We start from the raw sequence: 26,375 nt of genomic DNA on the forward strand, positions 1-26,375 counted from the left end.
TTTACGACATTCCACTTTAATTATGAAGTAAACTATGAGAATAAAGTGGAAATGTCGACTTTATTCTCGCCGTTCATGTCGAGATTAAAGTCGACATTTCCATTTTATTCTCGCCGTTTATGTTGAGATTAAAATGGAAATGTTGACATTGTTCTCAACATATAGTTTGTTTTTTTCTTCCCAGTATAGCTTAGCTTGAAGCAAGGTCCATACTGTATTAATGCAGTTTGCCTAAATGATGGTTCAGTTGGTAAAGATGTCATCACCAAGTTGCACTTGTTTTATTTTATTTTAATTTGGTGAATACTGTGTAATGCACCTGGGCTTAAAGTAATAGTGCAACTATCAGTAATAATACTATTATTTATTTTATTGTTATTATTTATTAGTTTAAATGTTATGCAGTTTAATGATGATAAAGTTGTTTAAAAAGTCACTTTAACGTGTCAGTGGACAGAGATTGTTAACATTAACAGAAAGTGTAGTTGGTTTACAAAAAATATTTACTATTTATTCCTTTTCTAAGACATATTCGGTGCAATACAATTTTTGACAAGCACTTCTGGAAATTTTACTAAGTCTAAATGCCTCTTTGTATGGTTGAAAATATGTTGTCAAAATTATAGTTTGTTTTTGCAAAATTTGCTCAATAAAAAGGTTCTATATTTTGACTGCATCTGTCATGCAATGTGATACCTTCTCCATTAGTGCCACCCCCTTGAAAACTATCACTTTATGGGGCAATGCAAAACTGTATTAATACTTGTGTGCACATTAAAATTTTTTTTTTTTGTACAATGTACAATACTCTTGACAGTGGAATAGGTTATTCTTAGCCAGTAATTGCAGTGGAAAATGTGGTTAACATCCACTCATGCATGGGGAAAAAAATACCGTCGAATACCGTGAAACCGGGATAATTTAGAAAAATACCGTGATATAGAATTTTGGTCATACCGCCCACCCCTACTCTGAGGCGCCCATCACGCAGGCTGATGACCCTCAGAAAGTTGTCTTCTGATTGAGTTGTGACTTTAGGTCTGCCAGATCTCTTTTATCAGTGTTTCTTCCAGTTTCCAATTTTCTTTGCATTTTGTAGGACACCACTGGACTCACTGACCGTTGGATTTTTTTTTTTTTTGCAATGAAAGGCCTACACTTAGAAGGGTTATAATGTTCTGTCTCATTTCATTTATTAATTGTCATGTTCTTGTTATTATCACTGGAATTTACAACTTTCTACAGTGTAATACTGAAATATTGTCTGAGTCAAACTTCAGAGAGTGTACTAACACAGTCTGTTACAACTCTGCTTTAAGACAAACGAAAGATTTTTAAAGTAATCAACAGAAGTTGTAAATTGTTTGCTTCAACTTGCAAGGTTTCATTTACTTTAATTGCTGCACAACATCTGTAGGTTGTAACCTGTTAGTTGTTCTCTGGAGAAGGTCAATTTGTAATGATCTGATAATTCCTTTTTTCAATTTTTGCTAACCTAAACTTTGAACTTCTGGCAGTTTACTGCTTACCTGTTCACCATTGTAAGTCATTAATTGTATTTCACCTGATTAAATCTGAAGAAAAATTGGAAACATTTCACTGTTGTATGTGTATACTGTATATTTATTTATTGGTCGTAAATATGCTGCTTTCTGAATTTTCATGGGAAATCTACCATAATGGTGCCTGAATGCTTTTAATTCCATGTAAATGGAAGTTTGGTGGCGGTATCAAAAATTTGCTGTTGAGTTAAGATTAGATTCTGGATCTGATGTGTGAAATGTTGAGAAAACGGGTGAGTGTGTCTGTGTAAAATTTTTACTTCTTAAAATTACAATTTTTGATGGTACCCCCATCTTATTACTCCCCCCCACCCCCACCCCTTTGCTATGTATTGCCTTTTATTCCTGTGTGTCTAATCATCTTCCTCTGATGATGACACCTGGTACGCTGTTGAAAGCTTAGAAATAAAAAGCTATTTTAAGATACCCAACTCATTTTCTCAGTTTGTGGATTTCTAGCTACTAATATGCATACTGTTATGACAGACTTGCTTCAATATATATGTATATGTGTATGTATATATATATGTATATACATGTATGTGTGTGTGTGTGTATGTATGATGGCGCAGTGGTAGCGCTGCTGCCTCACAGTTAGGAGATCTGGGTTTGCTTCCCGCGTCCTGCGTGGAGTTTGCATGTTTTCCCTGTGTCTGCGTGGGTTTCCTCCCACAGTCCAAAGACATGCAGGTTAGGTGCATTGGCGATCCTAAATTGTCCCTAGTGTGTGGGTGTGTGTGCGTGCACCCTGCGGTGGGCTGGCACCCTGCCTGGGGTTTGTTTCTTGCCTTGTGCCCTGCGTTGGCTGGGATTGGCTCCAGCAGACCCCTGTGACCATGTAGTTAGGATATAGCAGGATGGATGGATGGATGGGTGGGTGTGTGTGTGTGTGTATATATATATATATATATATATATATATATATATATATAATTATATAATTATATAAATTTTTTTTCTATGTATGTATTTCTTTATTTAAAGAGGGGACAGGAAAAGTTTTATCGACCCATTTAGTCTTAATCATGAAGTAAATAAATCTATATTGTATCTAAAATGAAAATGATTATTTACCTGGAGTATATGTTTTAAAACCAAACAGAAGTGGGTGGAAAAGACAATTATAGAATTAGCCGTGTTCTTAAGGTGGTATGCAGATTCACCAAGGCTTCTTGCATAGGATGTGGGGCATTGCCCATGACAACAGCTGTCTCTCTCTCTCTGCTACTGCTGACAGAATGTCTGGATTTAGATGCTGAACACAAGCAAACTTTGTAATTGCCTTGTTAATATCTTACTGCCCCAGTATAAACACCATGTAATGAAAGAAATTATGAAGAAATTTCTGTTTCATTGTATTCGTATGTAGTGAATATTCTTTCATGCTATTTGCTGATCATGAATGTATTTAAACATAACACAGTGCCTTCCTAGTAACATTCTTGTACAATGCAGTGTACATGCTATATTGTTCTTCTTCTCTGTCCTCTGCTTATGATGCGCCTGTTAAAAGTGAGTACTTGGAGTAAAAAAAAAAAAAAAAAATGTATAGCTACAGTAAGTAACAGTGAAGAGGACAGAACTGACATTGAGATACTAGGAAAGGGGGCACCAGCCAGGTAAAATATACCTTATTGCATAATGTGTACTGTACACACATACACAAGTCCATTATAGTAGCAGCTTGTTCATTATTTCCAATTTGAACTTTGCCTTTTTGTCAACTTGATTTTTCCAAATTAAAAGCTCATGGATTGCTTTGCTAGTCAAATTTTGTAACATTGTAGGTGGAAAGGGCAGAGTATAATATATACTTATTTTTTATATAATCCTTTATGTGCCTTTTTACATTTTTTGGTAGCTTTTGTGAAGTTTAAACATAAATGTTTGTCTATGTGCAAAGCAGATACAGTTGCTGTGGCAGTAATGCAGTTGTGTTGATGCAATTTTTTGATTCAGTAGCATTTGGCTTGGCTCCAGTTTATTACACACATTATTTTAAGTATGCATAAAGTTTAAATGAGTTGCTTGCATTGTGTCATTTGATTAAGTTCCTTCATTCCATACTAATTTTATAAAAATACTATAGTAGTAAAGCTATGTCTTTGTCATGTTTATAAGATATACTAGTCATTCTGATCACTCAGATAAGTATTTCTACCTAGAATAATTCTGCAAACATACTTGCTGTAGACATTCTTAATTTGAGTTGCCTATTTTAAATTAAATTAAATTAAATTAGCCATAAACATGGCTGATGCAACGTTTTATGGAATAGCAGGAGATGGCCTCTGTAGCATATATGAGTTTGAGCCTTTTCTTTTGATGAAGTATGATGCTGAGTTTAATAAAAGCAGCACAGAAGCTCATGCATTGTCCTAACTCGATTTTATAAATCAGGTTTGAGAATAGATCAGTGTGATTTAAAGCCTCCACTAATCAATACTTATTTTCCCTTTTAAATGCTTTTTCATCTTTCTTTGAAAATAATGTTCAAGAAAATTTAATGCTAGGGTATTCATCAATAATATAGAGAGGCTAAGGTAATTGGTTTTAAAGGGAGACGGAATACATGAGTTTAGATTTGAAATAAGTGGATTTAAACTTTGCCATGCATTTTTCATGGAAAGAAAGGGGCAGCAACTATAACAATAGCAAGGAAATTATTAACATTTTAAGAATATGTTTCATATATTGTTAATAGCACCCAAGATAACTCCAGTAACAACAGAGTGACTACATGTAGTAGAAGGGTGTCCACATGAGAACAGAAACCAGCAGCAAAGCTTTGTGGTAGAAAGTAATACATTTCTACAGAGTATATGGCAGGAAAGCAGGCTTTTTGTGTGTTGTATGTCATTGTACCCTTATCATTTTGCATTCTGAACATGTTCTTTCTCTCAATCTTTTTCAATATAGTGGCAATAACAGCGTACAGCATCAGATTGAACTTTAAAGGGCTAACAAGAATATTTCGGGCAAGATGATCTTTGATAAGAGTCTTGCATTACTTCAGCCTGTCTGAATTGAAAGCTTTTTCATTCTGATAAACTGTGATGGCAACATATCTAAGGAGTGAGACTCTTAAGGAGTAAGAGATTATGCATGGGGGTTACGTTCCTAGAGTACCCGCGAATTGTAAAAACCACAAATTTTGGATGTGGTAAAAAGAAAAATGCCTATAATGCCTATTTTTATAGTTTAAACCCTAAATATGCTCCCAGAACACTTTAATTTCAAACTCGGCTTAATACATTACTCTAAAAAAAAAAAAAATGTAAGGGTAAACCCGTATACTGTACAATACTGTACTGCTATGTCTCCCGCAGTGCTGGAATGTAAAATACCAATGTTACCCCTATATGTACTGTAATTCATGCAAGTGCGTTTTCTTTGGTATGCGCTGTAGTTTTTTTTGGTATAAGTAGAGTAAATACGTAATAATTTAATAAAAATACAGTAAAATGTACAGGTACTCGCCAATAATGAATGATATTGATTGAAGATGATGATGATGATGAATTAGCTAGTACAATGAAGGTATGTAATGAAGATAATGACTGCACTGCAAAGCAGAGAATTTACAGCTCCTCGGGTGGCTACTGTGGCTTAACTTTTGAGTTCCGGGAGCAAATTCAGTAGTTCAAGCTTCTCCTGGACTGTCTTAAACTTTTTCTGCCACTTAGGTTCATTGCCTAAAGCCTTAGAAGGTGCAGGGCGTTTGGGCAGCATCTTAGGGCTTTAAGAAGAGCAAAACGAAACACCCGAGAACGCTCAGCGAAACACTCAAGATAGCTACACATGCTAAAACTGTTATGATACGGGAATGCTGGGCTGCATCTGCCGGAGATGCGTCACAGAACAGTAGCCAATCAGCAGCAAGGAAAAATGAATAACGCTATTGGATTGGCTACTGTCACCACCAAAAGCCACGTTTTCCTCAGCGGTTGCTTTGTGTTCTCTCTACAGTGCGGTATTGCCACGAAAAAAGCCATAAAAAAATTGAAGAGAATATTTGAGGTTCCTCCTAACAATTATTAGTTAGGTTCTAAGGAAAAATCTGCGAATGACTGAGATCGTGAACTCTGAACTGCAACTTTGCACTGGTCTACTGTACTGTAATGTAGGGTAGATTCCTGTCCCTACCTCATGAGGACAAATCCATTGTACCATAAGTAGACAGTACAGTGCTTTGGGTAGGTTATTTGAATTTAAATCCCAAAGAATCCTGTTCTATCCTTATTACTGACTTTGTGTTCTTGAGCAAGTTACTTCCATACTGAAAAAACTGATATGACTAGCACATGCCTTTCCCCACTGTTTGCATGAGTAGTTTATCTGGTTTGAATTTACCAAAACATTTATAGGATGCAATGCCACTGTTATGTTTGAAAACTGTGAACTTCAAACTATTCAAGATCAAAATTAACAGAAGTCTTTCATTCATAATCTCAAATGCTCATGCAGATTTTATGAACTACTTCGCTGTAGTAAAAAAACACCACAGATTCACTTTTGGACTCAAGTATCAATACAAACTTTATCTGAAATAAGGACGATTCTATAGTGAATTTTAAACATGCATAAAAGTGCTAACACTGAAGCCTTGTTGGGTGTTGCTGATTGGCTGAGATTATCTGTAGCAGTTTGTACTACTGTTTTATTCTGAAATCTAAATGCACAACTTAACATGCTGGACAGCATTTTTTTATGTTATAAAATATTATTTCACAATGACATGGGACTCTCGATCTGTGATCTTTCTATTCCAGTAGTTCTAGAAATTCAAATATGGTATTTGGCACATTTTGAGATGAAATTTTCTATTATATTAAATAGTAATAAACCTAAGAGGTTTCTGTGCTAGGTAATGCAAAAAGAAGGGTAGATATTAGCAGTCCGTAACAACTGAATGTCAAGCGTAAGGAGAATTCATGATGGCTTTCCAACTCAAGATTTTTATACATTTGGCTGACGCATTTATCCAAGTTAAAGTATATGATTTTGGACGTATTGTTTATATACCTTATTTACAGTTTAAGTGCCACCAGGAAAGTGACTTACACTGATGACAGTCCCCAACATTCCAGAATTAAAAAGTGATGATTAAGTGTCTCGTTAATTTCAAAAGAAATGTGCAAACTCAATATAACTTTTATATTTTCGACTTTCTTCTTTTCTTTTGAAGTTAAGTACTTTGCAAATCCTCTGCAATACAAAGCTTCCTTAGAAAATCTGACTCATCTGTGCAAATTGCATTTTTTTTCTTCACCAAGGTGATATACATATTAAAAGATAATTTGCAGAGCATGGTATGCAGAGCAGTTTGTTTTTCATTAAACAAAACAAAAGTCAGGTTGCAGGTATTTTTTGACATGAATGTGGCTTTATAAGTTGACTTGTTACTGGGCATTTTATATGGAAGAGAATGAATCAGAGCAACCTAAAGGATGACATTCTGGTTTTTTTGTTTAATAATGTGGCTCCACCATGTGGCAGATAAATGAATTTAAAAGGTAGAGATACACTGTCACAAGGTTTTGCTGCCACCTTATGGTTATATGTAAATTCCAAATGGTCGTTTTTACTTTATTTTCTGGAAGTATAATAAAACTTTTACTTAGTCAAGCAATTGTAGTTTTATTTTTAAAGCTGTTGCTAAAATATCTGTTTATAATGAAGTATGTGTACTGTGTGTGTGTGTATAATAAACACTCACTGGACACTTTATTAGGTACCGGGTTGGACCAACTTTTGCCTTCACATATGCTGTAAATCTTAGTGGCACAGATTCAGCAAGGTGCTGGAAACATTCTTAAGGGATTTTGGTCCATATTGACATAACATTAGGCGGTTACTGCAGATGTATTGGCTGCACATGATGCGAATCTCCCGTTCCACCACATCCCAAAGGCTCTCTACTGGATTGAGATCTGGTGACTGTGGAGGCCATTTGAGTACAGTGAACTCATTGCCATGTTCAAGAAACTAGTTGGAGTTGATCTGAGCTTTGCGACATGGCACGTCATACTGCTGGAAGGAACCATCAGAAGATGGAGACACTCTGGTCATAAAGGGATGGACATAGTCAGAAACAATACCCAGGTAGGCTGTGGCATTTAAATGATGCAGAAGAATGGAGCGTGAGATCGACAGGCGGATCGGTGCGGCATCCGCAGTAATGCGGGCACTGCATCGGTCAGTCGTGGTGAAAAAGGAGCTGAGCCGCAAGGCGAAGCTCTCAATTTACCAGTCGATCTATGTTCCTACCCTCACCTATGGTCATGAACTATGGGCAGTGACCGAAAGAACGAGATCGCAAATACAAGCGGCTGAAATGAGTTTCCTCCGCAGGGTGTCTGGGCTTTCCCTTAAAGATAACTGGGAGGGGCTCAGAGTAGAGCCACTGCTCCTCCGCATTGAGAGGAGTCAGATGAGGTGGCTCAGGCATCTGATCAGGATGCCTCCTGGACGCCTCCCTGGTGAGGTGTTCCGGGCACGTCTAACCGGGAGGAGGCCCCGGGGAAGACCCAGGACACGTTGGAGGGACTATGTCTCTCGACTGGCCTGGGAACGCCTTGGGATTCTCCCGGAAGAGCTAGAAGAAGTGGCCGGGGAGAGGGAAGTGTGGGCATCTCTGCTCAAGCTGCTGCCCCCGCGACCCGACCTCGGATAAGCGGGAGACAATGGATGGATGGATGGATGGACCATTACACCGCCACCACCATCCTGAACCGTTTAAAACAAAGCAGGATAAATCCATGCGTTCATGTTTTGACACCAGATTCTGACACCACCATCTGAATGTCACAGCGGAAATGGAGACCCATCAGAACAGGCAACATTTTGTCTGTCTTCTGTTGTCCAATTTTGGTAAGTCCGTATGAGTTTTACCCTCAGTTGCCTGTTCTTTGCTAACAGGAGTGGCGCCCGGTGTGGTCTCCTGCTGTTGTAGTCCCATCCATTTTTCTGTTCATCGTGTTGTCCGTTCAGAGATGCTGTTCTGCATAACTCTGTTGTTTGTAGTGAGTAGTTATTTGAGTTACTGTTGCATTTCTATCAGCTTGAACCAGTCTGGCCATTCTCATCTGACATCAACAAGGCATTTTTGCCCTTGTGAGTAAAAATCCCAGTAGATCAGGAGTTTCTGTAATGCTCAGATCAGCCCGTCTGGCACCAACAGCCATGCCACCTTCAGAGTCTCTTAAATCACCTTTCTTCCCTATTCTGATGCTTGGTTTGAACTTCAGCAGGTTCTCTTGACAATGTCTACAGGCCAAAATGCATTGAGTCGCTGCCATGTGATTGGCTGATTAGATATTTGTATTAACAAGCAGCTGAACAAGTGTACCTAATAAACACACCCAGTTTAGCCAAACACTTTAAGGACTGACACACATGTCAATAGATAGAATTTGATTGGCCAGATTTACCTTGTGCTGTTTATTCAGGGGCAACAGTGCTACTCCTCCATCTACTCATATACTTTCATCTGTGCCGGTATACAGTATAATTGTATAATTGTACATACGTGTGTAAAGTCAAGCTTTGCATTCGGCACTGTAAAGATATCATATGTAGTGTTGTAAAAAGTTAAAGAATGTTGGAGATTGTAAGTTGTTTAACAGCCATAAGTTTCCTTTATTATGCACAAAGATGACACATACACACACCATCATTTGGTTGGATAATGGATGGATGGATGGATAGTGTTTAGGTCCAGGTCCATCAAAAGAACCCCAACAGTGTGAATCACAGTACTTGTATGTAATAAAAATTAAGCTAAACTCCGTACATTCTTCTTAGAAATGTTCAGTGTTTCAAGAGGTGTGGGCTAATGAAGCATTGTGCAGAGGTGTGTTTGTGTGGGTATGGCAGAAATACTTCAAAAATGCTGGCACTGTATTTATGTATGAGACTGTATCTGTATTTTGTTTCTGTCACTGTAAGGGGTGGGCAGTATTTCTAGCTGCTCCTTTTGGCTAGTAAGGCTGAAACATATTTTCTGTAAATATTCTCTATAATGAACAGGATTATAAATTGCATTTTTATCTAATACGGGTAAGATGACGTACAAAAGCTGATATAAACAGCCTCATTCAAATGGACTTGTCAGCAAAATACTTTCTTTTTCACAAGGTGCTTAAAGCATGGTAAAAGTGGTGCGAGAAGATTTTGTTGAGTTTTACACACAATGTTTTGTTTATCTTCTGTATGTGATATGTGATTTCCCACAAGCTGTTCAGTGTGATCTGCTAGGATTCACACATGCTGTCATCCTCTAAATAACCGTGTGTGTCTTATTTGTCCTGTGACCGCCACACTGCCCTGTTGATGAGTAAACATTTAATCAAGTGTAACAGTGGACATTGACCATTTTCTTGTCACACCCATCATGTTTCAGAAATAGAATCTTTTCATATGCAATCTACAGGATAAGCAATTACTATGAAAGTTTGCTGCTGTTCCAGTTTTTACATGCAGTGCACAGTCGCAGTGAGAGGAACTTTTTTCTTTTTTAATGTAAGCTTTAGTGCCTTATTTTTGTTTTTTAACCCTGCTTTAAATAAATGTGTGGTGCATTTTCCAAGAATTTTATACTTACATGAGCAGAGTAGCAGGAAGACAGTCAGAAGCCCCATGGCTCCAGGTTGTTGCAATTTTCCCAAACCTTGCAGTGCTCATCTAAAGACACCACTGTTACTATGTTGAATATTTTAAAAGGTGCTTATAATAACACACAGTGTCCACAACAGCCTTGTACACATATATAAACAAATGGCTTGCTTGTTGATTGATCATGTGTATTATTCGACTTTTGAGCTACATCATTTGTATGAAAATGTGCTATATACATAAATGTTGTTGTTGTGAATCTATATCTTTGCTTTTTATGTTTCTACTGCTGTACTCATCTCAATTCCCCTTGGGGTTAATAAAGTTTAATTATTCTAATTAATTAGTATGTCTCTAATGAATCAGAAACATACTGTTGAAAATGACCTAGTGAATAACAGTACAATGTTTAGATGTTAGAGCTTAGCAAAAGTAATGACCTAATGTGCCCGAAGAAAAAACAGCTATTCTCTTGGTTAGCATTTATAAGTTAGTAATAACTAATCATTCAGAGTAGATTTACCTTACAAATGCATATGCTTCTTCTTCTTCTAAAAAGGTTTGTTTGTAGTCACGTTCAGGGACCTCAGTGTTTTTTGTTTTTTTTTTTTCAGTATAAATAGCCAAACTTGTAAAATGATAATGTTGCTTTTTCACTAACTCCAAGGTCTAGAATGGAGCTGCTGGTATCTCAATGTGTTCCCCTCTGAGACTCCAATTGAGAAGCACACTGTACATCCTAAAGGAACATAAGTGACTCACATATGTTGTTTGCAAAAAACACTCACATGCTTTCCCATACTCATTTACAGTGCATCCGGAAAGTATTCACAGCGCATCACTTTTTCCACATTTCGTTATGTTACAGCCTTATTCCAAAATGGATTAAATTGATTTTTTCCCTCAGAATTCTACACACAACACATCATAATGACAACGTGAAAAAAGTTTACTTGAGGTTATTGCAAATTTATTAAAAATAAAAAAACTGAGAAATCCCATGTACATAAGTATTCACAGCCTTTGCTCAATACTTTGTCGATGCACCTTTGGCAGCAATTCCAGCCTCAAGTCTTGTTGAATATGATGCCACAAGCTTGACACACCTATCCTTGGCCAGTTTCGCCCATTCCTCTTTGCAGCACCTCTCAAGCTCCATCAGGTTGGATGGGAAGCGTCCGTGCACAGCCATTTTAAGATCTCTCCAGAGATGTTCAATCGGATTCAAGTCTGGGCTCTGGCTGGGCCACTCAAGGACATTCACAGAGTTGTCCTGAAGCCACTCCTTTGAAATCTTGGCTGTGTGCTTAGGGTTGTTGTCCTGCTGAAAGATGAACCGTCGCCCCAGTCTGAGGTCAGGAGCGCTCTGGAGCAGGTTTTCATCCAGGATGTCTCTGTACATTGCTGCAGTCATCTTTCCCTTTATCCTGACTAGTCTCCCAGTCCCTGCCGCTGAAAAACATCCCCACAGCATGATGCTACCACCGCCATGCTTTACTGTAGGGATGGTGCCAGGTTTCCTCCAAACGTGACGCCTGGCATTCATACCAGATAGTTCAATCTTTGTCTCATCAGACCAGAGAATTTTCTTTCTCATGGTCTGAGAGTCCTTCAGGTGCCTTTTGGCAAACTCCAGGCGGGCTGCCATGTGCCTTTTACTAAGGAGTGGCTTCCGTCTGGCCACTTTACCATACAGGCCTGATTGGTGGATTGCTGCAGAGATGGTTGTCCTTCTGGAAGGTTCTCCTCTTTCCACAGAGGACCTCTGGAGCTCTGACAGAGTGACCATTGGGTTCTTGGTCACCTCCCTGACTAAGGCCTTTCTTCCCCGATCACTCAGTTTAGATGGCCGGCCAACTCTAGGAAGAGTCCTGGTGGTTTCAGACTTCTTCCACTTACGGATGATGGAGGCCACTGTGCTCATTGGGACCTTCAAAGCAGCAGAAATTTTTCTGTAACCTTCCCCAGATTTGTGCCTCGAGACAATCCTGTCTCGGAGGTCTACAGACAATTCCTTTGACTTCATGCTTGGTTTGTGCTCTGACATGAACTGTCAACTGTGGGACCTTATATAGACAGGTGTGTGCCTTTCCAAATCATGTCCAGTCAACTGAATTTACCACAAGTGGACTCCAATTAAGCTGCAGAAACATCTCAAGGATGATCAGGGGAAACAGGATACACCTGAGCTCAATTTTGAGCTTCATGGCAAAGGCTGTGAATACTTATGTACATGTGCTTTCTCAATTTTTTTATTTTTAATAAATTTGCAAAAATCTCAAGTAAACTTTTTTCACGTTGTCATTATGGGGTGTTGTGTGTAGAATTCTGAGGAAAAAAATGAATTTAATCCATTTTGGAATAAGGCAGTAATATAAGAAAATGTGGAAAAAGTGATGCGCTGTGAATACTTTCCGGATGCACTGTGTGTGGGGCCAATTTAAAGTCTGTAGTTAACCTATTATACTACATGTTATTTTTAAAAGTTATGTATCGCGTGTAGAAATGCAGTCCCTTTTTTTTTTTTTTTTTTTTTTTGTTTTTATAAAGGATACCTCAACTTAGCCCATTGCCTTGAGACAATCATAAAATGTACTTCTAAAGAAGACCCTGCCATTAAAAAGTTGTGTTCATTGAAGAACAGAAAACCTGCTTTGCACTCAGATAGGACACAGTGGGACGTTGAACTAACCTCATGTTTCATCTATATATATAATTCACTAAGCCACCGCTTGAGCAAGCAAGAAACCCATGGAAGCACGCGGGACAGAGCCACGCCCACCAACTCTAAGACCATTGGATACGACAACAACTCACAAAGCCACGCCCACCAACTTGGACACAACGACTCAGAAAAAACGACGTCATTTATGTTCATCTGTGCTAGAGTCCACATGCACCTCTGTACCACGTTGACTGTTCATAGAGGCATGTTTCTCGCGGATATGAATGACTGTATGCAGCGTGTAAAACAGTTTGCGAGGGGTATCCCATGGGATCTTTAAAACAATCCTTTAAAGCTGAGGTTAAAACACAATAAAGGAAGCAGTCTTTAAAAACCAATAAGCCCTGTACCTCTTTTTCATTAGCGTCTCACCTGCTTCACCGATGCAGGCCCTGCAACAGTCGAGACGCTCTCTCAGCAGCTGACCTTCTCTGTGCCTGACTCCACTACTGTCAGTCGCCTGATTAAAAATGGCCTTTTGAAGGGGAGCTATGGACCCGCTGTACCACAAGAACACCTGTGACATTGCCTTTGAACCTGCTCTTGCTCACTCTAACGTACCGGCTTTCTCTCTCTACTCACTCGCTCGCACACTGCACAGGGGAGAAACGCCCCCAGCACGACTACACCCGGAAACTGTTTCAGCCACACTTCCACGCCCCTTGCTATGCTGTGAGTGCGATGATTATTTATTTAAAAATGGCCTTTTGAAGGGGAGCTGTGGACCTGCTATACCACAGGAACACCTGTGACATTGCCTTCACATTGTTTTCCTTTTATTTCTGATCCCGTCCAGCAGATCAGACACCCAGGCAAACAACACTGAATAATCAATAGCTGCAACTACTTTGCCCGCCCCAACTCCTCACCTGAGTCAGTTTCGTCTGTGTTCAGCAGTGTTTCCCAAAATCGGTCTTGGTGAACCCCTATGGCTGCAAGGTTTTGTTCCAACCAGATTCCTAGTCATTAATGCTGGTGAAACTCATCCGGGATAGTTGGTTTTTCAAATGCAGCTGTGTAGCAGATTAGTCTAGCTGGATGTAATAATCAGAGATGAATGTGCGCCCCCGCGCTGAGTGAAAAGCCAATGTATATTGAGTCTAGAAAACATGATCAGCAAGTCTTTGATAGGCTGCAACAAAATGATGAAAGAACAGGCGCATTTTTTTCACACAAGCTGGGTGGGTGGGTGTATGTTAGTTAGTTAGTTAGTTACTTGAAGGATTTCAAGATTTAATATGCACAAGCGGTAACACTGCAAAAGCAGCCCAAACCAGAAAAGACGGCTGGCAAAAAGTGTCCGACAAATTAAACGCACATGCATTGTACTTACTGAAAGCAGTGTTACGGATTTTGCAAATGTTCATTTTTTTCCCTCTGCTTAAAAAACATTTAAAAAGTGGCGTGATTATGCGGCGTATACTACACCGCGGGTTGGTATGCAGCATGTAAAGCAGTTCGTTTGTTGCAGATAATTTGCCTTTTACTTTTACACGAAGACAATTTCCCGTTAGATTGGCCTTTGCGATTACAATTAACATGGCACAGGGCCAAACTTTCAAAAGGATATGCATGTATCTGCCAAAACCAGTTTTCAGTCACGGACAGTTGTATGTTGCTCTCTCCAGAGTTCCATCTTTTCATTCACTTACTGTTGTATCCTCAAACCCACCCCTTTTAGACAACTGTGTCTTTCTGGAAGTGTTCAGCCATCAATAAATAATTATGTGGCGTATGCCTGCAGGAACACGTGCAGCGAGCGAGCGACACACACACAGGCGCGCTGGACACATAAGAATAATAATACTTCATTACATTGATACAGCGGTGTTCTCAGTATTCAAAGCGCTATCCCACAATCTTCCACAGTCTCCTTACTGCAAAGCAGCAGCACTACCACTGAGCCAGAAGGCAGTTAAAGAATGCACCGGGCTCGATTTTGTTTTCACTTCTGTTTACAGCGATCGGGTCGTAGATAGCATTGTTGCAATGTTACTTTTCTTGGTGGCTTATTACATTACGGATGTTTCACATGTTCATTTTTTCCCCTGTGCTTAAAAGACATTAAAAAAGTGTTTCTCAACTGTGACTCCGGAACATCTCAGTACGCAAGCTATATTAAGCATCAACAACGAAGACTCGCTACACCTTAATCTACAAGTACTGACACTTATCCCTACCGACGAAGTAACTTTCACCAGCGTGGCCTTCTTTGTCACAGACGATCCCGCTTTCAGTCACGGACAATTGTATGTTGCTCTCTCCAGAGGTGTATCTTTTCATTCACTCAGTCGTATCCTCAAACCCACGCCATTTGGACAGCTGTGTCGTTCAGCAAGTGTTCACCCATCAATACATAATTATGCTGCGTATGCTACGCCGCGGATTGGCTAGTCTTTTATATTTTCACTAGCTAAACATCTTTAGCATTCTTTGATGCATCCTTTAGTTCAGGGATGCACTAAATTATTTTTTTTTTTCTGGTGCTGCTTCATCTGTTTTGTTTTTTATATAACTTAGTGACTTGTATTGCACATGGTACTTCAGATGCAATTTCACTAAAATGTTATGGAGTACCAGCATAGCAAGCCTTGGTTTGTATTCAGCAGCTTCTGTTTTATATATAGACACTGTATTAGAATTACACATTATAAACCTCTAGCTTGCTGCTTCCAAGGTGCCCCATTTGTATTTCTGTGCAATTTAAATTTTTTGTAGCATTTTATATTGGTGTGCAATGCATAGCATTTTATAAACACTTGCCCGGCTTTGAACATTGCTCAATTCACTTCCAAATTCACATTAAGATTCAGATAAACTAAATTAGTAAAACTCCAATGACGTTCCACACTAGACGATGAAAACCTCACAAGCGTGTGAAACTTTCTCCTTCATTTTATTCTTATTGCACATACCATTCTGTTTTGTAAGTTATCGTCAATTTCATTCGTTTTTAATTTCAAATTAATTTTTGCCATTTTCTTAAACAATATATATTGTTTACCAAGTAAACATTGCTGTATGCATTTCTTTTATCTACTGTTCAACAAATTTTGCAAAATGAACTTCAATGACATAAATGAAATTTGTTATGGAAAACATAATGTGTGCAGGAATACCTGGAGAGCAAGCAAAATTATAAATTTATTTTATAAATAAAGATATTACCGGAAGGGAGAAAGAAGGGAGAATTACTAGTTTTATATTACTAGAGTGTTGTACCATGTTAGCCATTATGAAACCTGAAGAAGGGGCCGAGTTGTCTCGAAAGCTTGCATATTGTAATCTTTTTATTTAGCCAATAAAAGGTGTCATTTTGCTTGACTTCTGACTAATTTTATATTGATAAACAAGTCTAACATTCATCATCTGACTACAAATTTTATTATTTCTTGCCACTTGAATGAGACAACTCTGACTTTTGTCTGAATAAAGGCATAGATCGAGCACAAGTCTTGCAATTGTTTGTAATGTGTGAATTTATGAAGCACTAATGAAGAGAATTCAACAAACTTACACCAGCAGAGAAGAGCTGTTGTTAATTTATCTTGTTTTTATAAGCAAGCATCTCTAGTGTCTACCAGTGAGTAGAACATGGAAAAGATTACTGATGAATGGGAAGAGTTGAGGATTATTTTTGTTTAGCCTGCTTAATGACATGCAGAGATTAAGTGGAGTCAACAGGGAGGATAGTGACAGTTGTCTTTGAAGGTTTAAGAATGATGTCTACATGTGAGACTGTCTTTTCCATATCAAATAGTAATAAACAGCATTTGTTTTCCTACCTTATGTGAAATAAAATATTTGCAACACAACAAAAACAACCATTACTGTATGTGCAGTCATTTTCTTCATATATGGTTTCAGTCTCCAAAGAGAAAAAGAACCTGCTCTTGTATAGTTCCTTTGTGTTATCAGACCATTCCAGCCTGTCATTGGTGTCGACTCCCAAGTACTTGTAGGAGTGGACCACCTCCACATACACTCCCTAAATAGTGAGTGAACATAGAGGCCCTTTGGAATGTGAAAGTCAATAAACAGATACTTGGTTTTGCTGATGTTAAGGTGCAGACAATTCTTTCGGCACCAAGAAGCAAAGTTCTCCACCTAACTCCTCTCCTCCGTCTCATCCCCTTTTTATCAGTACAACCCATATGTGACATAACCGGCTTTTAGATTTATAGTCTTAAGGTGTACAGAGTAAAGGGAGAATGAGACAGTAGTGTTCATTGTGGTGCTCCAATGTTAATGTTGATGTAGTAGGTATAGTACGGTGTTGGGGTTTGCTGGTCATTGCAAGAAGGTAGCAGTGGGAGGGTAAATCTATTAAAGAATTGGTTCAGGGCATTAGCTTTGTCCACATCTCCTTCTATCACCTGAGTCCTGGATTGCTCGAGTCCAGTAATTACGCCCAGTCCATTCCAGACATCTTTCATGTTATTCTGAGGGAGTTTTTTTTTCTGTTTTAGCTTTGTAAACTTCCTTTCCTTCACTTTTTCTTCAGGGCTTGCTGTACGTCTTTCAGAACCTCTTTGTCACTGGATTTGAATGCTCTCTCTTTCTCATTCAAGACACTTTTAATCTCTTTACCGATCCAGTGCATGTTGTTTAGAAAGCAGCACAGTGTCTTTTTGAGGGTACTAGTGTCGGCACAAAAGTTAATACGATCTGTGATGCAGTGACCGAGTCCCTCAATATCATCGCCATGTGACTAGCACATCATTTCCCAGTGTGTCATTTGGAAGCAGTCATTCATAGCCATTTCATCCTCCAGGCTCCACTCAGTATTCTAGTGGTAACAGGTTTGCCATTTAATAACAGGCTTGTAGCTAGAAGGAAGATGAGTTGGCATTCTGAATGGCATTCTGGTATTCAAAGAATGTGGGTTGTTTGTATGGGTGTGTGGAGCAAGACTGTTATTTTGAGTCATCTGGTCTAGACCTTTAAATCAAACGGTATAGTAATTCAGACCTAAAATGTTTTTAGGCCACTGGTCAGACAAGCCCTAGAGTCTTGATGAAACAATTTAATTCAGATATTAAAAGTGGCAATGCTTTTAGATCACAGTGCACATAGAAACAGTCAGTCTTTTGGGCAATTTTATTTTGGCATTGTAATGCTAACAAATGCTAGATAATATATGGATAAATGTAAATAATATTCATAAATATTATTTTTGAATATTAGGCTGCATGATAACCAAATAGCACTGAATACGACTGCTAAACTCATTGCAAAGATAAAAGATTTCTGGATTTAAGCACAGCTTTGAATTTTCTGCAGGTTAGTTTTTCTCTGTGTATCTGCATAACCTCTTTAATTTTAACACTTACCACTTCAGGGACACAAATTTGAGTTCTGGCCACACCACTGTTTATTTGTTGTTTGCACATCCTGTGTATGTCTATCTGGGTTTTTCTCCAGGTATTCTAGTTTCATGTTAGGCACATTGGTAACTCTCAATATCTTCATGTTAGTAAGCAAACCTTTTAAAGGTACATTGGCATGGCCACACTTAAGACTGAAATGCTTTAAATGCTCAAGGTGGCGACATTCAGCTTGCTTTAAGATCTTCTTTTCAATGAACACAACTGACTGAACTAAAAACCACCAAAAAAAATCACTACTCCAAATCCTGTTGAATAAATTATTCAAGAGGTTAAGAGTAATGACAGTGTCTGAACATGGACAATCAATGCTTTGTTGCCTCTTAATTAACCAAAATAATGATTGCTTAGATTAGCAGATTTTTTTTTTTTGCAGTGGCACCAATACCATATTAAAATTTTTAAAATGAAATCAATAATCATTGGCTAACAATCAATGGATAACAAGTTAAAAACAGATGAATAAAATGGCACCTGACTTTAGAGACTTGGTGCATCAAGGTCAACTTTGTTGCAGGTTTTCATTTCATGCCAGTCTATAGCAGGCTGTGTAAACTTCCTAGGTTGATTTCATGTGAAATGTTTGTTCATCCTGAATACACCCCCCCCCCCCCCTTTTTTTTTTTTTTAAATAAATACAACCTGTAGAAGTGCAACAAATTACATCAGGTGGACAGGATGCCTGGGAGGATTGCTTAAATTGCTGATCTAGTTATAATTAGACAAGTCATGCAGGCATATTACACTAAAGAATTAGTTTTTCACCCCCCTTTCCTGTTTTTCTTTTCACTTTGAAGGTAGTCTTCATTAGACAGATATTTGCAGAGGCTCCATAAGAAAGTAATATGTTGCTGCATCTTGCCTTTTCATCTCTGTTTGAGCAGATCATTCAGCCTCATGTGGCCTGTGCTCACCAGTGTTCATCATTTAAACCAGACAAGTGCCGCAACATCACCTCACCAAAGGTTACATATGAGCACTGAACATCAAGTACAAAGGTCTCATATTTTTTTCAGGGTTCACAACCTGATGCTTATTACGTGATAAATGGAGCAGAGGTGTCATACTAACAGATTCTTATCCCTCAGAATGTTTCAGTGCATTTCACTGTAATTCTTTATCTCTTGGGAAAGAGTAATAACCGAAGGCCAGAAGGCTATGTTAAAACTAGGAATTGGCATAAGCCTTATTATTAGTGTTCATTTCAAAATTAACCTGCAAAATGACTGAGTGTAACGAAGAGACACAGGTCTTGTCGTCTTGGTGATTCGAATTAATGTTGTTTGAAAAAAATTTACACGGTAAACAGCACAGATGTTTTATATCCAATATAAAATCATTGCTCATCTCGTGCTTAGGTTGCCTACACCTTTTATTGTTGGATCGGTGCTAAAATTTTGACTTTGATATCAATACCAGCTTTTGGACCTCAGTACCTGTAACCAAAACTGGAATGGCCAATGACAAGTCCACCTCTGATCATCAGTGTGTACTGTCCATAACTGAAGACCAAGTAAAGAGACAACTGAGAAAGTTGCATGTTTCATACAGGAAAAGCTGCAGGACCAAATGGAGTCTGGAGACCTCGAGTTCTTAAGGTCTGTGCTGACCAACTTTGTGGTGTCCTCTGTCATCTGGTCTATCTGTTCCTAAGGCTTCAGAAAGTGCCACTGCTGTGGAAAACTTCCTGCATTGTTCTTATTCCAAAGAAGGCAGGCACTCCCCTTCACCTAATGACTACCAACCAATGGCACTTACGTCTCACATCATAAAGACCTTTGAGAGACTGGTCCTGGACTATCTGAGTCCTCTTGTGGTTGACCATCTGTACTCGCTGCCTTTTGCCTATTGAACAAAAATTGCAGTGGAGGATACAATTATCTATCAGCTTCACAAGGCATATCCTCACCTGGTCAAAGCTGGCAGCACTGTGAGAGTTAAGTTTTTTTTTTTTTTTTCTCCTGTGCCTTCTCAGAAATATGCAGGTGGATGAACCTATGGTGTGTCCTGGATAATGCACTGCAGTTTGAAACTTGAGGACTGCATTTTTGATACAGATGTGAGCAACACTAGAGCACCAGAAGGAGCACTTCAATCTTATTTTCCCTTCACTCTGTACACCGTAGACTGCTATATTTAAACACCAGATCATGTCACTTGAGAAATTCTCAGATGACTCTGCACTTATGGGTTGTATCGATAAATGAGATTAGACAGAGTATAGGAGTCATTCTTAGTGCAGAAAGAATTGTCTGCATCTCAACATCATCAAAACCAAGTAACTGGTTATTGACTTTTGCTGCACCAAAGGGCCTCTATGTTCAGTCACTATTCAAGGAGTGGATTGTAGCTTGTCCACTCCTACAAAAACTTAAGGGTGCACATTAAAGATGGTTTGTACTGGTCACAGAACACAGAGGAACTATATAAGAAAGGGCAGGACAGGCTCTTTCTCCATCGGAGACTGTGTGCCTTTAATGTGAAAAGTGACATCTTTCACATCTTCTACAGCTCTGTGATGGCCAGTGTGGTGTGCAGGGCTGAGAACATCACTTCATCAGAGGCCAACTGAATTAATAAGCTAATTGAAAGGGCAGGCTCAGTTATGGGATGCTCTCTGGACCCCCTGGATGAAGGAGAGAATAAAAACAGAACTGAGTGCATTTATGTACAATGCTGCACATCCTCTCCCTGACACATTAACACTGAGGACTTTTAGCCAACAAGTCATTCAGTAGATGTGTGTCAAGAATCGCGACAGGGACTCCTTTATATCAACAACAATACGTCTGCATTATCCCTCACTGGGCTTGTGACAGCTAAGTCAACTTTTTTCTTTCTTTTTAATTTTCTTGCTTTCTAGTGTGTGTTCAGACCAAAGTGTGTGTATATATTTATTTCTTTACCAGTTTTTGTGTTTATTTATTTAAAGAGCTTCTGTAAAAAGCCAAATTTCCCCTGGGAACAAATAAAGTTCTATCTATTGAACTGTCGATCTATCTAAAAACCATTTTGAAGCAAATAACAGATAACTCCAAAACCCTCCGTCCTACTCCTGCCTCCCTTGTGCGTTGTGCCATTGCGTTTCCAATGTACTGCTTCCCTCTTGATAACTATAGAGCTGTAATTGTGTCATAGCATGTGGTTTCATTTCATGAAGTCTCCAAAACACAACTGCAACAGCAACTGTTAACATAAAGGGAATTTTGGGTTAAAAGCTCCAGGCTACAGAAAAGGGAAAGAAGCGTTTGGAATTAGCTTAGTTGCTTTTCTCCTGACCTTTTCAGAGCTATGTAGAGTTATGAGCAAAGATTAGAAAAGATGAGCCTTCTCAGATTAAGCAAATGGAGATTAAGAGGTGACATGATTGAAGTGTTCAAAATTATGTTTGGTATTAATTTATTGGCGCAGTGGATTGAGTCTGTGACTTTAAAGTTAGTTCTACAAGAACACAGGGACACAGTTGGAAACTAGTTAAGGGTAAATTTCGCACAAACATTAGGAAGTTTTTCTTCACGTGGAGAACGAACCACAGACACATGGAATAAGTGACCAAGTAGTTTGGTAGATAGGGACTTTAAACTCGACTTCATGTTATTTTGAAGGAATTAAGTGAATAGGACTGGTTAGCTTTGTTGGGCTGAATGACCTGCTCTTGTCTAAATCTTTGTAATGTACTAATGCTGCATTCTTTATTCCTGATAGCGAAAATCAGAAAATGCTTGTAACGTACAATTCTTAAATTTTGGGTTTTCGGTACTTTTCCAGTACAGGTTGACATTCAAAAATCCGGCAACCTCCGGACCTGAGGAGTGCCATATTTTCGAAAATGCCGGATTTTGGATGGTTATTTAAGCTGTATATATTTTAACAGAAAATGACTTCCTGTACAGTACACCTAAACACTTTTTTGATCCACTGTCAGAAAAGAACTTCAACAGTTTTTCTTTGTTTTTTAATATCATATACTGTTGAAGAGCCAATGTTGTACGTTTCACAAATGGTTCGCGCAGCCACGCCGCTATCAAGATTTCTTTTTTAGCACTTCCACTTTCTCTGTGATCGACAACACACGATGTTTACGTTTTACACCACCTCTTTTCTTTGCTGAATCCATAATGGGGCTCTACAGCAGCAAATAAATGATAAAATGAGAAGGAATGAGCAGGAATGCCTTTTGGCAAGTGCAAGCAAAACCTATCAACTGATTATTGACTACAGTGCGATCAAAACGTAAATGGCGCCTCCAGAAAACAGTATTGCGTCAACACGGTAAATTTGAAAATGCGCTCCGAAATCCATGCCGGTAATCTGAAGGAATCAGATTATCGATGGCTGGATTTTTGAATGTCAACTGGTACTAGTATACTGTGCAACCCTCTTGTTCTATCTTTTTGTTATTATTATAAATCCATTAATTTACTATGTGTAGTATATGCACATTTCAATGGTAAAGTAAATTGTCATATTATAAGATAATTAAATAGAGATGAGTTTGGATTGTTTGCCCCATTGAAACTTGAGTCCATTCGAGTCTTTAGTTGTATATGTATATTTGAGTCTTTAGTTGTATATGTCTCTCAGTAAACTTTGCACAATTACTCACATGTTAATGTTATGTGAAAAGCAAAGTTAACCACTACGGGCGCTTGACCAGTGACCACTGAATGAGGGGGTGAAGACAGGTCTACAGTTCAAATTCTCATTCGTATTTTAGCTTGTTCAGGTTTAGTTCACAAAAGCATTTTCCTGAAGTGGTTTATTTAACAATAATTTAGTAAAAATACATGTGTTGTGGACATTGTGAGCATATCACAGGAAATGACTTGACGCGTAGAATGCGTGATACAAATAACGTGAGTGTTTTTTTCCATTGATATCTTTATATTTCCTGTTGTCCAACTCTGGCCACCTTAGATGACAATTACTTTTCCACATGAAAACATGACTTTTTCCCCTTGGCCACTACTATTCCACTAATGACCTGAACTACTCCTGAATCTCGCTGGTAGATGCCTTGTGACATACTGAAACTCATGGATAGTGCATTTGCTGCAACCTTGCTTTTGGAAGTCTGAAAGTTTTTTGTAAGGCAGCCATGACCTCATCTACAATTGAAACACAGCTGATTGTCAGGCTTCTGTGTTAAATATTATTTGCTAAATCGATTCATTGTTTAGAATTAAGCTTATTTTTCTTTTTTGGATGTTTAAAACAATTTATGATTAATTGCAGTTGTAATCTAGTTGATGATGTTGAATTTTATAGTTTTTTCATTTATTGTTATTGGACAACTGTACCCTTTATTTTATGCATTGATATAAAGTTAGAGACTTTGCCACCTTTGCAACTCTACAGTTTATTCCAACAAGTTAAGAAAATGAATGGATTAGTGCATGTGATTTAACCTTGGATGGACAGATAATCAATCCTTTATCGGATACAATAGATTAACTTTTGTTCAAAATATGTTCTGAATATCAAACTTACCTTTCCCCTTTTTTTGTTTTTAGAATGCCAAGCCATTTGCCTCATCAGACAGTCTAGCAAAGGTCCAGGAAGTAGCAAGCTGGCTTTTGGAAATGAACCAGGAACTGCTGTCTGGGGGCAGCAAGAGGCGCCGGCCGGGTGGCTCTGTGCAACGTAATGCTTCCTCTAGTCGAGCACCTCATGAAGGTGAGGAAGAGGGTGAGGAAGAAGTGGTGGACAGAGTGGTGGAGGAGGAGACGCATCAGGAAGGAAGGAGTGAGTCTTCAAGGCCTGAAATTAGTAGCAGCAGTGGCAACAGTGAACTACCTGGAGGACCTAATGTGAATGGACTGGGCGAGAGTTTGTTGCATGAAGCAGCATCATTAGGACATGAGGAGGAGGAAGAAGAGGATGAGGACGAGGAAGAGGAAGGACCTCACCTAGAAGAAAACAATAATGTCAGTCATCACTCCGAGGAGGAGGAGGAAGAGATATTGGTTGGTCCAGGGGAACAGGAGAGAATCTTCACTATCAGAAGAGGAGATGAGGTTGAAATTGCAGAGGAGGAGGAAGAAGAGGAGGAGGAAGAGGAGGAAATGGACCAAGACAGTGATGATTTTGACAGTAGTAGGGAAGAGGATCAGCCAATACATATTAACAATGTTTCGGACCCAAATGATAACCTGGACCTGTCAATGGAGCAGCAGCAACAGCAGCAGTCGCCTCTTTTCAAAACTGCACAGGTAAGTGTAAAATGTTGTGGAGAGGTGAATGATACAGCACTTAAGTACTGACCTAAGTCAGTGTTGTTTTTATTCTGAAAAATCTCTGAAGTATGATCTCAATCATACATACTTTTATGTAACTGTTACAAGACCTTTTAAAGGTTAAGGATATGTTTAGTGGGCTGTTTGATTACATATTTGCATCCAGAGACAATCTTTTCACCTTTGTCTTCACACTTGGCTATTTCTGTGTAGTGCTGTATTAGCTGTGACTTCATTATGGATATTTTCATTTGAGACAATATGTTTTTTTGATGACATTGTAAATGAATGAAACGCTTAATAATTGTTCATGAGCTATATACACTTTAACAAAATGTTTTCATTTACGTTGCTTGGCATATTTCAGATTACAATAGTTGTTCTTTTATTCCGGCTCTCCAGATTCATGGAATGATTGGTATACAATATTTTTGTAATTAACATGACAGATTCTTCTTTATTCTTTGAACGTATGCCATGTTGCGAAGTAAAATTAAAATTAAAATTGGATTGAATCTAGCATGAGACAATCTCACTCCCAAGATGAATGTTTTTTGAAAAATGGTACATTTATCTGAAATATGTATATAAAAGCTTCTTTATTGGTGAATGCCATTTTCATAGATTTAAAATGTTTACAAGCTGATTTACCAAGGTTTGTTTATAAAGGAGTTGCTCTCCTTAAACTGTTGATGCATTTAATTTTGTGCTCTACTCTCCTGTTTTCATCCCTCAACCAGCCATCACAGGAATGATAGCCTTTATAAGATGCATTGACAGACCTTTGTCTTCATATCTGCGTACATGTAAGATGGCAGAGACTTCAATAATAGTGGGAGTCTTGTAACAAACACAATCCGTTTAATTTTTATCCATAATGTTTTGCTTTGTTGCTGCCATTTCTATATGCATAAAATGGTGTCAAATGTAAGAGGCCTTTCTCACTGTGGTTCTTAATTAAATCTAGCATCAGGGGTATTTCTCTTTTTTTTTGCTTCTTGACGAAACCAATTTAAGCAGGTTATCGCAGTGTGTATATGTGTGAAGATGAGCTGTGTCCTTACAGAGCCCTTGTGTGAGATTTTATGTCAGCTTTATAAATCATTTGTAGCTTAGAGTCTTTAAGCTACCAGTTTGATATTAGGGAACTTTTCCACGGTTCACCTATTTTTGTGTGCTTTCACTTGTCATGTAAGTCTTTATGCTGTTTGTGATAGTTTTACTAGTTAAATAATGAAGATTTTTGGTAGGCAGTAACATTGTGACATATTTACTGCTTAACAGAAGCTCTGCACTTTGAGAAATCTATGGACTCGTAATTCTACTGGGAAAGAGAACCCCTTTTGTTATATTTATTACTCTGTCTGTGTGTCCATGCCTCTGTCTATGTATTGACCTTAAAAATTTTAATCTGAATGTCCATCATCCCTGCAGAGGAAATCTCAATTTAGACGCTTGTATCTGCAGTGTCAATGGTTTTGTCTCACTTCTAGAATTAGTGACCATTGATAAATCGAAAGGCCTCGCTTTTACATTACTGTCACTGTTCAGTACAGTGCTTACGAAGCTGCTCCTATTGGCACAATTCATCGGCCATTGTTACTGTCTCTCTTAACCCTCACTTGGTAACAAGACTCTGATGTACTTGAGTTCTCTCAAATGGGGCAGCTACTCACCTCCATAGATCTAGTCACTCTTTACTGAGAAAAGACCATGACCTCATATTTGGCAGTACTTACTTCTATACCAGCTGCATCTCACTCAACTATGAGACAAACCAGTAGCAGCCAGAGATATGTCTCTGATGCCAGGAGCACAACATTGTCCTGAAACTGCACGCATAAAGCAA

The 26,375-nt window shown here is 38.5% G+C and overlaps 1 protein-coding gene across 1 annotated transcript in view; it reads left to right on the forward strand.

The window, feature by feature from the left end:
• The window catches only part of fbxw7 (F-box and WD repeat domain containing 7), a 381,234-nt gene that overhangs the window by 154,496 nt on the left and 200,363 nt on the right, over nt 1-26,375 (forward strand). The window contains exon 3 of the mRNA XM_028802692.2: nt 23,804-24,502. Within this exon, the coding sequence (XP_028658525.1) occupies nt 23,873-24,502 (630 nt within the window). The 5' untranslated portion in view covers nt 23,804-23,872. The remainder of the gene's footprint in view (nt 1-23,803; nt 24,503-26,375) is intronic.

Source organism: Erpetoichthys calabaricus, chromosome 5, assembly GCF_900747795.2.
Source record: "Erpetoichthys calabaricus chromosome 5, fErpCal1.3, whole genome shotgun sequence".
Taxonomy (NCBI): domain Eukaryota; kingdom Metazoa; phylum Chordata; class Cladistia; order Polypteriformes; family Polypteridae; genus Erpetoichthys; species Erpetoichthys calabaricus.